This window comes from Chiloscyllium plagiosum, unplaced genomic scaffold, assembly GCF_037043375.1.
Source record: "Chiloscyllium plagiosum isolate Xiang-an unplaced genomic scaffold, Cpla_swu_hap1 HiC_scaffold_9, whole genome shotgun sequence".
NCBI lineage: Eukaryota > Metazoa > Chordata > Chondrichthyes > Orectolobiformes > Hemiscylliidae > Chiloscyllium > Chiloscyllium plagiosum.
Window position 1 is genome coordinate 42,992,697 of NW_028270147.1, and position 13,079 is coordinate 43,005,775.

The following is a 13,079-nucleotide window of genomic DNA, read 5'->3' on the forward strand; positions in this document are numbered from 1 at the left end:
CTACGTGGTGTCTTATTGAGACCATCTGCTGATCAGCATAAAGTTTATGTTCAGCTTCTTCTTGGAACTGGTGAATGATAGACATCTGGGACTAGGTCCTGGAGATCAACTAATTTAAACTATTCTCTCAAACAACATACCTTATGGCCAAGAAAGACACTGATTGCGGCGAGTTGAACACTGGCAGGGAGAGTCCCCATGTTCCCATGTCCAAATGATGCTCAGTTCCTTCTCCTCCTTGCAACCCTTTGGGTTCTATTTCCTGACCCAACCTCCTCCCTCCTGGTGATGTGAAAGTGAGTGAGAGAGAGCAATCACCAGTAGGATCGCAAAAGAGTGACAGATTAAGTACACATGAAAGATTGAGGAGCAAGAGAGATTACGAATTAGAGAAAGTGAGAAAAAGCAAGTGAAAGAACTGGAGACGGTGAGAAGCAAGAATGAGATTTTGATTCTGGCAATGGGAATGTGAGTAAATCGAGGAAGAGATTGAGAATGACTGAGAGTGCAAGGTAGTGTGAGGGGAATATAGTCAGGCAGGAATTGACCTGGGAATCCTCAACACTGATTGCGGACCCCATGAAGTCTCAGGCCTTTTGGGTAAATGTGGGCAAGGAAACCTCCTGCTAATTACCGCACACTGTTCTCCTTCAGTTAATTAATCAGTACTCCTCCATGTTGAACAATGCTTGGAGGAAGCACTGAGGGTGGTAACAGCACAAAATGTACTCTGGAGGGGCGATTTTAAGGCCTGCCACCAAGAGTGGCTTGGGAGTAGCACTGCTGATTGAGCTGGTTAGCTCTGCAGTCAGAATAGGCGACATCATCTCCTCCACCATAATCCTCAACACCACTTCCCCGCAAGACTGCACATTCAGTCCTTTACTATACTCCTTATACGCTCACAGGTGTGTGGCCAAATTCCACCCAAATGCATTTAGACGTTTGCTGATGATACCATAGAGTCATAGAGTCATAGAGATGTACAGCATAGAAACAGACCATTCGGTCCAACCTGTCCATGCTGACCAGATGTCCCAACCCAATCTAGTCCCACCTGCCAGCACCCGACCCATATCCCTCCAAACCCTTCCTATTCATATACCCATCCAAATGCCTCTTAAATGTTGCAATTGTACCAGCCTCCACCACATCCTCTGGCAGCATATTCCATACACGAACCACCCTCTGCGTGAAAAAGTTGCCCCTTAAGTCTCTTTTATATCTTTCCCCTCTCACCCTAAACCTATGCCCTCTAGTTCTAGACTCCCCGACCCCAGGGAAAAGACTTTGCCTATTTATCCTATCCATGCCCCTCATAATTTTGTAAACCTCTATAAGGTCACCCCTCACCCTCCGACACTCCAGGGAAAACAGCCCCAGCCTGTTCAGCCTCTCCCTGTAGCTCAGATCCTCCAACCCTGGCAACATCCTTGTAAATCTTTTCTGAACCCTTTCAAGTTTCACAACATCTTTCTGATAGGAAGGAGACCAGAATTGCATGCAATATTCCAACAGTGGCCTAACCAATGTCTTGTACAGCCGCAACATGACCTCCCAACTCCGGATTTCAAACACTGACAAGACAGAATCCAGAAAAGAGATTTAGTGCTTAGTGCATGGTGAAAAGACAACAATCTCTCTATCGATGTTAGCAAAATGAAAGAGCCATTCATTGACTTCAGGAAGTGGAGTGGGGTGTATCCCCCTGATTGCATCAATGGTACAGAGGTGAAGATCATCAGGTACATCAAGATCCTGGGAGTGATGATCACCAACAATCTGTCCTGGTCCACCCATATCAATGTGATGGTCAAGAAAGTACAGCAATGTGTTATGGACTAAGCCAGACCACACAAAATATTACTAAGCAGGCAGCTCAGACCATAAATTGCAATTTGTTTCGGTAAGTGTACAGTCAAGATTACCCAGATTAAGTTAGCTAGGTTGACGAACTAAATTTTAAAACAGTCAAAAATGTATTCACAAAATTACACAATGAAACACATAGAACAGAATAAAGAACCTCTACAGAACTCAACCTATCCACCTAGACTAAATTATGTTGTTCCGAATATATACAACAGTCCCAATAGGCAAACTCCCTTTAAAAACCAGTATAAATGGAACACATGCTTATAAGTTAGAGTTGAATGGCAGAAAGAGAGAGAGAGAGAGAGAGAGAGAGAGCATTTCCATACAGTTCCCTGTTGAACTTCCAACCAGCTTAAGACTGAACTAAAAACTGCTCAGCCCAGCTAGAGAGCAGACCACTCCCTTTTCTTTATACAGGTCACTTCAAAAATGACCACTTTGGCCTGAAGTCTCATCTGTTTACATTGAAACAAAAGGTGTCTCAAAATCCTTTTCATCTCTGTACCAAACCAGACTGATTGGAGCCCTGCCCGGTTTATTGTCCCTCTGAAAAAAAATCAAGGACAGAGTTTCCTTCTGCCAAGGAAGAGCTTTGAAAAAAACAGACTAGCTTTGTGACAAATGTCTCTGCTTCCTTAGGAGGCTAAGGAAATTTGACATGTCCACAAGGACTGGCATAAATTTTTATAGATGTATTATAGAAAGAATCCTCTCCAGATGCATCACAGCGTGATATGGCAACTGCTCTGCTCAAGACCGCAAGAAACTATAGAGTGTTGTGAACACAGCCCAGTTCACCCTGCACATCCATTGACACCATCTATACTTCCTCAGGAAAGCAACCAACATAACAAAAGATCCTCCCACCCCGGTTATATTCTCTTCCAGCCTCTTCCATCAGGCAGAAGATATAAATGTTTGAATACACGTATGAACAGATTCAAGAACAGCTTCTTCTCCGCTGTTATCAGACCTTTGAATGGACCTCTCAAAAGTTAATGTTGATGTCTCTCTCTCTCTCTCTCTCTGCCCCTTCTTTTTGGCTATAACATTGTATTCTGCCCTCTGTTCTGCTATCCTGATACATTTTGTGTGGTACGATTTGCCTGTAGACCGTGCATAACAACCCTTTTCGCTGTATTTTGATAAATGTGACAACAATCAATAAATCAATCAATCCTATAGGATATAACTACTAGACTGGGTCTGTGGCAAGTGGTAAGGAAACCAACAAGAGAGAAAACATACTCGACTTCATCCTTACCAATCTGCTGGCTGCAGATGTATCTGCATACAACTGTATTAGCACGAGTGACACTGGGCTTTTTTGTAGAGATAAAGCCCAGTCTTCACATTGAGAATACCTTCCATCACATTGTGTGGCACTAATCCCCATGCTAAATAGGACAGATTTCGAACAGATCTAGCAACTCAAAACTGGGTATCTATGAAGCGCCGTGGGCTATCAACAGTAGCACAATTATACTTCAGTACAATCTGCACCCTCATGGTCTGGTATATCCCTCACTCAACCATTATCATCAAGCCTCGGGCATAAACCCTGATTCAATGGAGAGTGCAGGAGGGCATACAAGGAGCAACACTGGGCATACCTAAAAGTCAATCTGGTGAAGCCACCAAACAGGATTACTTACATGCCAAACAGTATAAGCAGCAAGTGGTAAACAGTGCTAAACAATTACACAGCCTAGAGATCAAATGTAAGCTCTGAAGTCCTGCCACATCCAGTTGTGAATAGTGCTGTACAACTAAACAATTCACTGCAGGAGGAGGTTCTAGAACTATCCCAAACACAATGATGGAAGAGCCTAACACATCAGTGCAAAAGATAAGGCTGAATCATTCTTTCGCAGCAATCCTCAGCCAGAAGTGCTGATGACCTCCTCCAGTGGTCCCCAACATTACAGATATTAGTCTTATGCCAATTCAATTTTCTCCACGTGGTATCAAGTTACAGTTGGAGGCACTGAAGACTTCAAAGGCTACAAGCCCTGATAAGATTCCAGCAACAGTAATGAAGATATGTACTCCGGAACGTGCCACTCCCTAGCCAAGCTCTTCCAGTACAGGTACAACACTCGCATCTACCTGCCAATGGGGAGAGTTGTCCAGGCATGTTCTGTGCACAAAAAGACAAATTTAGCCTCGTCAATTACATCCCCATCAGTCTACTCTCGATCATCAGTATTGTGATGGAAGGTGTCTTCAACCATGCTATCAAGCAGCTCCTAATCAACAATAATTACTGACTGATGCCCAGTTTGAGTTCTGTCAGGGCCACTCAGCTTCTGACTTCATTACAGCCTTGGTTCAAGTATGGACAAAAGAGCCAAATTCCAGAAGTGAGGTGAAAGTGACTGTCTTTGACATCAAGGCTACATTCGAAGGCTGAGGGATGACCTTATAGAGGTTTATGAAATCATGGATGGCATGGATAGAGTAAATAGACAACTTTTCCCTGGGGTGGGGGAGTCCAATAGTAGAGGGTGTAGGTTTTGGGTGAGAGGGGAAAGATTTAAAAGGGACCTAAGGGGCAACCTTTTCACGGAGAGGGTGATTTCCTCAGATACTGAAGCAGCCAATGTTCAAATGCAGCAAAATATCCAGGCTTGGGCTGACAAGTGGGGAGCAACATTTGCACTACACAAATGCCCATCCCCAATAAGAGACAATCTGACCACTTCCCTTTAACATTCAGTGGTGTCACTGTTAAAGACTAAACCCCTCAAAATACATTAAGAAGGTAGCCTAGGCCCTAACTTTTTATTTTAAAGGCAATTCAATTGGCCAAACTACCAGTCTTGAAGCAAAACACACTTTATTCATACATTGTATTGAAAAAACTTAACAGAATAATACTAAACAAGAGCTGTTCCAATAAAATTATATCCTATAAACACACTTTTGGCAAAGGCAAATTCAGTAAAACATATTGTCTCACATGCAGTTCTATCAGCAGGAAGAGAACTCTCTTTTAGCTGTAAACGAAAGAGGAAATCCAGCTACCACATCCAGCTTCAAGATGTCAGCATCAACTACTACTGAAAATCTAAAACTAAAAGTCCTGGTTCTGTGCTTGCATCTGTCATTCTGACTTTAGAACAATCCCCAAGCTGTTTCCTTAATCTGAGCAGACTGCTCAGTAGCTCTGCCTCAATCTTTGTTCATTAATAAAGGGACAAAATACACTTCTTATAGGCATAGTATCATCACATTACCATCACTGAATCTCCCACTAACAACATCCAGGGTTAATATTGATGAGAAGCAATTCGACTTACTATATAAATACAGTGGCTACAAGAGCAGGTCAGAAGCTTGGAATGCAAAAGCGAGTAACTCAATCCCCAAAGTCTATCTCCCATCTACAAGGCACACGTCAGGTCCGTGATGGAATACTCCACACTTGCCTGGATGAGTGTAGCTCCAACAACACTCAAGATACATCCAGGCCAGAGCAGCCTGTTTGATTGGCACCACATGCATGTGGGAGGAGCAGGGAGTCAGATTAGTAAAGAGATAGGGCACCTCATAAGTAGCATGCCAGCTGAGTCAGGGTTAGCGTGCCAGGTAAGTGGGATTCCAGGTGCAAAGGGACCAGCGGTGGTGGAGTTTGGATACCAGGACTAGGATGTCAGATGAGTGGCAACAGGTTGCCAGGTGACTAGGATGTGAAGTCAGGAGGTGTCAGAGATAGGATGTCTGATGAGTAGTGGGTAGGATGTCAGGTAGGTAGGGTGCCTGCTAGGGATCTGGTAGGGTGCCAGCTGGATAAGATGCTGATTGAGAAATGAGTAGCAGATCTGGTGGAGAGGGGGTTGGGTTCAAGATGGCAAGGTAGTGACGTAGTGTTTAGGATAGGTCAGCTGTGAGCAATTGCTCCAGTGGGAGATGTAGTGTAGATGGTCAGTTCCAGTGGCAGTGAATGGAGTGGGGAAGGGGTGGCTCCAGTCAGGCTGGAGTCCATCACCATGTAGGGAGTCCTGTATCTGGTCTATAGGGGAGTTGGGTGTGGTTTATCAGGTCAGATCAAATCTGGAAGGGCCTGTAGTGTGTACATGGTCTCAGTCGGGAGGGTGGAGGATGGTAGTTCCAGGTGTGTGAGGAAACCACTGAGTTAGTTAATAGTTATTCAAGAGTAATACTGTGTATTTAATCATTTAACTTTTCCTTTTTGCCTATTTTACTTAGTTTTGTCAGAACCCTTGCAGATCTCTGATTCAAATGGAGAGATTCAGAGATCCCCAGATTCAGAGATCCCCAGATGTAGAGAAATTGCCCAGCAGATGCGGTCCCTGTACATAACTCCCATTTATACTGGAAGACCAACAGTCTAGCCTGCAGAAAATCCAAGCCATAAAGTACAAAAACTAAGAGGTTTTGCTAAGTCTGTATTAAACTATTTGGCTCACTGTGACTATGGTTCCCAATTCTGGGCTCCTGAAAGAAGTGAGTAGATGAAGGAGTTAAGAAGCCTAGAACCAAGAGAAGCTCAATGACCTCCGACCACTCTCCCCAGCCCAATCACAAGGCCATATTTCACTTCTTTATTTCGTTTTACATAAATTATTGCAAAACTAACCGCAGACAGGTCAAACCTCATGAAGGTGGAAAACCAGAGTCAAGAAGTAGCAATTTTTTAATAGGCACATATAAGGTGAACAGTGAAGATCTTTTCCCTAGGAAAGAGAAGTTCAAAACTAGAGAGCATAATTTCAAGGTGAGAAGAGGAAGACATGATAAGGACCTGAGTGGCAACGTTTTCACACTGAGGGTGATTCGTATGTGGAGTGAACTGCCAGAAAAAATGTTGGAAGCAGGTATAGATACATTTAAAAGACATTTGGGCAGGTACATGAATAGGAGGGGTTTAGAAGGATATGGACCAAATGCAAGCAAATGGGGCTAGTTTAATTTGGGAAACCTGGTCAGCATGGATGAGTTGAACTGAGGGTGTTTCCATGCTGTATGACTACGACATAACAAATGAAATTTAGCACTTATAAATTGAAACTGTTTCTTTAAGCAGTTGAATATAGCATGGAAGTTGAATTTTCCAACAGAAGAGCTATTACTAAGAATGTTATCTCATCATTCTGTACAATATGGCTATCTAAATATATAAGCTGAAAATGTGTTGCTGGAAAAGCGCAGCAGGTCAGGCAGCATCCAAGGAACAGGAGAATCGATGTTTCGGGCATAAGCCCTTCTTCTTCAGGAATGAGGAAAGTGTGTCCAGCAGTCTAAGATAAAAGGTAGGGAGGAGGGACTTGGGGGAGGGGCGTTGGAAATGCGATAGGTGGAGGGAGGTTAAGGTGAGGGTGATGGGCCGGAGTGGGGTGGGGGGGGCGGAGAGGTCAGGAAGAAGATTGCAGGTTAGGAAGGCGGTGCTGAGTTCGAGGGATTTGACTGAGACAAGGTGGGGGGACAAGGTGAGGAAACTGGAGAAATCCGAGTTCATCCCTCGTGGTTGGAGGGTTCCCAGGCAGAGATGAAGCGCTCTTCCTCCAACCGTCGTGTTGCCATGGTCTGGCGATGGAGGAGTCCAAGGACCTGCATGTCCTTGGTGGAGTGGGAGGGGGAGTTGAAGTGTTGAGCCACGGGGTGGTTGGGTTGGTTGGTCCGGGTGTCCCAGAGGTGTTCTCTGAAACGTCCCCGAAACGTCGATTCTCCTGGTCCTTGGACCCGAAACGTCGATTCTCCTGCTCCTTGGATGCTGCCTGACCTGCTGCGCTTTTCCAGCAACACATTTTCAGCTCTGATCTCCAGCATCTGCAGCCCTCACTTTCCCATCTAAATATATAACTCAACTTATGAATGAATTAAATACTTAATCCACACTCAGTAAAATATTAATTTTTAAAAATCAGAATGTTCAACAGAACAAGAAGCTTGAGATCCCAACAGTACAAATATTTGTACCCTCTGCGTCTGTTCATTACTATTCTATTTCAGCATCTTTCCAGATGGTAATGTCCAGTGAATTACAATTGTGGCATATTATAAGATTCTATAATTCAAAACTGGGATTAAAATAATATGTCATATGTTAACAAATAGTTAAATATATCTTAATAGGAAAAACAGTGTTTGTTCAATAACCTAATTTAGAAGATCATCTAAAATGAAAAGAAATCATTGAATCATAGATGTTTATAACACAGACATAGGCCTTTTAGATAGTCATGTCTTTGCCATCTCCATGAAAAAGATATACAATTAGCCATACCTTCATGTTCCTTTCCCATCACCCTGCAATTTCATTCCTTTCAAGCAATTAGCCAATTCTCTTTTAAAACTTGCTACTGAATCTTCTCCACCACCCCTTCAGACAGGAATGGAAAGGGAAGTAAAATGCAGTGGAAAGTGCTGCAAGAACATAAACAGAAAAATAGTTTGTTTGAATAATGCCTTTTAGCACTAAATGCATACATTTACAAAGTTAAGTATCCTATACATTTCCTTCATTGCCATATGGACTTTCCCTGGCACCATGAATGCTCTGTGAATAAACACCTCCAAGTTTCTCTGTTCTTGAATTTCCTGTCAACGTAGTGCCACTCAGGTTATATTTTCTCTCTATGTTCTTTCTCCAGAAGTACATCACTTCAGACTTAACCACATTAAGTTGCAGCTCCTATGCGACTTCACTTTTCTCCATTCAGAAAGTCTGCGACTATCATGATCACTATTAACAACTTTTATCCATGTTTGTAACATTCTCAAAATTCAAAATTGTAGTTGCAATTCTGAATAAGAAAACAAGAAAAGCAATATCCCTAATACCAAGCCCTTGGCTATCCTACGACGCATTATGGTCTGGATTGCAGTGCATCCAATCGCTACTATTTACTGCTTCCTATAACATAGTCAATTACATATCAAAGGTACTGTTATCCCTTTAATCCCATGCATTTCTTGTTTAAGAATATAGGTTATATGTTGCTTTATCAAATGCACAAGATATTACAAAAGTTTATGTGGACAATGTTTATTGCAATGTCTTCATCAACACTCACTGACCTTTTTGCTATTTCATCAAAGTTCATTCTACCAAATGGTGCATCTCTCGGTAACATGCTGCATGTCTTCATGCAACAATACTCATGTCCACAAACTAGTCTCTATAACAGAAGAGTGCTACAGTGCGGCACACGCTGTGAACAGGTTAGTGATTAAGATGACTATTTTCATTAGGCAATGCTTGTGTGAGCTAATCACTTAATTCAGGACATGCCTTAATTGCGCAGGCACCAACATTTTTAATTGGTTTGCGCCTGTGTAATCTAATTGCTAATTGTCTGGAGATGGGATGTGATACAAGTGTTCTTTGTGGGAAAATTATAGCTGAGTTGCAATAACAAGAAAACTCATGTAAACAAATGTTCTTTGTTGAAGACTGTAGTAGCTGAATTGTAACTAAGCTGAGATAATGGATGAATTGAGAAATCACTCAAAGGTATCCTTGAGCAGAAATAACCCTTCATGGATTTAGCAAACTTAGTTGGCAAATGGCTGAGCTAATAATTCAGAACAGACTGAAGTCAAGAGGAAATTCCACCACAACACGTCTTCTCCAGATGAAGTAGTGCATTTTTGATAAAGAAGTTCACTTGAACTGAATGGTTTTAGGCACGCTTATTTGTCTGAGGAACTGATTACATAACAAGAACTATTGTATTCAACACAAGGACAGATCATCCTAAAAATTTCTCCCTTGTCTAATTGAGTCTGTTGTAAAACCACTTTAAAAGAATATTCATACAATGTACATTTGTCTTCAAGGAACTGGGCAGAAAAATAACATGTGATCAGCAACCTATAGCTGAGTGTAGGTTATGCAGCTGTTGCAGTGAGTAATTGTTATTGCTGCTTCCGAGGACTGGACCTGATTGTTGAGCTATGCTGTGATATGTAGCTATCCTCTACGTGTGAATGGTGAAAAAACCAGGCAAATAGAGTAGTGGCAATATTGTGAGCATGATGACCATTGAAGGGGCACAGACAAGACTGGTGTAATATTGAGACACTACCAGTATTGAAACCCAAGGGTGCGGATCCTTCCAGACAGTATATTGCAGAACAGTGATGCCTTATTTGTAAGTTGGCTATGGGTGGACTACTGGTTAGTAGTTAGCACTGCTGCCTCACGGTGCCATGTACCCGCATTTGATTCCAGCCTTGGGTGACTATCTGTGTGGCTTTTGTACGTTCTTTCTGTGTCTACGTGAGTTTTCACCGGGTGCTCCGGTTTCCTTCCACAATCTGACGATGTGCAGATTAGGGGGATTGACCATGCTAAATGTAGGGTTGTGGGGATCCTTTGGGTCTGGGTGGGATATTTTTTGGAGGGCCGGTGCAGACGGCCGAAAGGCCTATTTCCAATCTGTAAGGGTTCTTGGAATTAAATATTCATCAACATTTAAAGTAGAACTTTAACTTAAAGCCCAAACATACACAATATTTTCACCCAATGGGAGAAAATGTCTTTTAACAAATATTATGTGAGGGTCCCTAATATTCCCAAGGTTTTAGTGCAAGGGTATTATTTTTATATTATATGATTCCTTCCTGCTTTGCAAATGTAGATGCTAACCTTCTTTATCGGTTCCTCCCAATTTTATGTGATGCTGTAACATTTAAGATTATTTAATTATTCAGTGAAGATTCCTTGATAAAGTTGTGAGCTTTTATTTAGTCAATTTGTGTTGCTTTATACTCTTTTTTGCATATTCCTTTCATTTCTCCCTTTTTCCTTCAATCTTAAAAGAATCCTTAAAGAAGGTTTATAAGTAAAGAAGGTGTTTGGTTTCTCTTGCTTTATGAGTGTTGTCTGATTGTGGTATCTAGTGGTATTCATGTGATATTGATCTTTAGCAGCTCTTATCAGTTGGATGGTTCTAGTATTCTCCTTTAATTATTATTTATTTTTATGCCCAAATGTAATGTTGCCTTGACTTTTTCAAGGCCTTCTTTTCAGTAATTAAACAATTGTTAATACTGTTGTGTTCTCTGTGCTGAGTACTAGTTTATTAATTTAAATAATAGCAAATGCATGTCATCACCATATGTCCTACTGGTTATGTCCTAATTTCAAAGTGGACCTTTCTGGCTTTTCTTGCGAACTGCATTGATGTCTCTAACAGTTAGCTCCTACATTAAATTTTATCTTTAAATCTATTTATGCCCTATCTAATTTGTGATATGAATTTTTTCAATCAAACCTATATTTCTAATCAGATAACATGAGAGGTGAATGTCAGGAAGATGGTCACCAAATTTAGCAACGTGCCTTGTAAGGCCATAGCCAATCCAAATGTTGGCTTTTAAATATATTTAAGCATTAGAATCATGCATTTAGAAATTGTTTTTTAGATTTACCCATTACAGATTCTGATAAACAAGTGGTAAAAATAATGATAGCCATTGAAACAAGTCACTTCTTTGACACTGAATGAATGGAGAAGCAGCGTTGTGTAAAGGTGAACCTCTGGATATACTGGTTGTATTCAGCTCTGAATACACTGGTTAGAGTTGATGGCATTCAGACAACCAACACAAGAATCTGTTGATCTGTTTGTCAGCAGATACCATGGTAAGGGCAAGGACTGTAATCTTGCAGAGGTTGAGCTCTGTGTTCAACATAATGAAGTTCATCATAGCTTCAACACTAATCAAAGCCTTCTTAAAGGCTCTGTATGAGAAACAGAAATGTCGCGATATTGACAAACTGCTAAAAGGTGTTAGAAAATATGAAGCCATTGTGAGCGCAAAGAATTCATGAAGCTTTGATTGCAGCTACCAATATCGATGTAGTGAGCAGGACATGGAAAGAAAGCAATCCACGTGGCAAATGTTCTTTCTTGCACCCATCACAAAGCAGTCCCAAGTTTCAAGATCTTTGCAAGATATGCAAAGAAGGACTGGAGGGCTTGCCTTATGAAGAAAGGTTGAATAAGCTCGGACTTTTCTCTCTGGAGAGAAAGAGGAAGAGAGGAGACCTGATCGAGGTGCACAAAATAATGAGTGGAATAGATAGAGTCAATAGCCAGAGACCTTTCCCCAGGGCAGATTGACTGGTATGAGGAGTCATAGTTTGAAGATATTAGGAGGAAGGTATAAAGGAGACATCAGAGGTAGGTTCTTTACGTAGAGAGTTGTGAATGCATGGAATGCATTGCCAGCTGTGCTGGTGGAAGCAGAGTCATTGGGGACATTTAAGTGACTGCTGGACATGCCCATGGATAGCAGTGAGTTGAGGGGTGCGTAGGTTAAGTTACTATATTTTACATTAGGATTAAATCTCAGCACAACATCATGGGCCCAAGGGCCTGTTCTGTGCTGTACTTTTCTATGCTGTACATTTCTATGTTCTATGTTCTATGCACTATAAAACATTGTGACCATACACAAGATCAACAATAAATCAAGCATGGCAGTGAAAGACAAAATAATTGAGTTGCATTTGTCCAAGACATACAACAGAAATATGCTGGTAGATTCAACACTCAAGTAAATTTCAGAAGTGATGCTATACTGCAGTTCCAAAAAGATGCAATCACTTTGATCAACTGTCCTAGAAAGTGCATTGTACACATATAGGAGAAACCTAACATTGAGTTGGATGACATGGAGCATAATGGCATTACACATTGTGTGCATTCACACACTATTGTACTATTTTGTACACACTGAAAATTGATGGCACAATTACAAATACGTGGACTCAAGGCATCCAATACTTGGTCTAAAGGGATACCTTCGCAAGATCTGACCATTAGAGGAATTGAATCCTCTAATTTCTCCATGCACAAATAGCAGTTGGTTCACTTGGCAGAGGGTTCTCAATAAATCACTTACGGGATACCATTTAGAAGATACTGCTACCGAGATTACGTTCTGATTTGTCTGTTAGTCAGGCTAGACAGAATAGGACGAATAGCCAATGAAATTGCAGTGATGAACAAAATGAGAGAAGAGCCTGACTGACGTTTACACTCACTAATGGCAACAGCACATGTGAAGGAGTCTTCTTCAACAGCAGTAAATAACAGGTGAATATGGATCAGATTATACGATCTGTACTAACTGTGAAGATTATGTCATGTGCCTATTCTGCAGAATGAAGGATTTGGAGAGACACTTTGATTCTTCAATCTCTTTGCGCCATGCCTTGCTAACTT

The 13,079-nt window shown here is 41.5% G+C and overlaps 1 protein-coding gene across 1 annotated transcript in view; it reads left to right on the forward strand.

Annotated features, from left to right (window-relative positions):
* Positions 1-1,659: 1,659 nt before the first annotated feature.
* Positions 1,660-13,079, forward strand: part of LOC122554719 (large ribosomal subunit protein eL38-like) — a 71,097-nt gene continuing 59,677 nt past the window's right edge. Inside the window, exon 1 of the mRNA XM_087990320.1 lies at positions 1,660-1,745. Coding sequence (XP_087846446.1) covers positions 1,660-1,745 — 86 coding nt within the window. The remainder of the gene's footprint in view (positions 1,746-13,079) is intronic.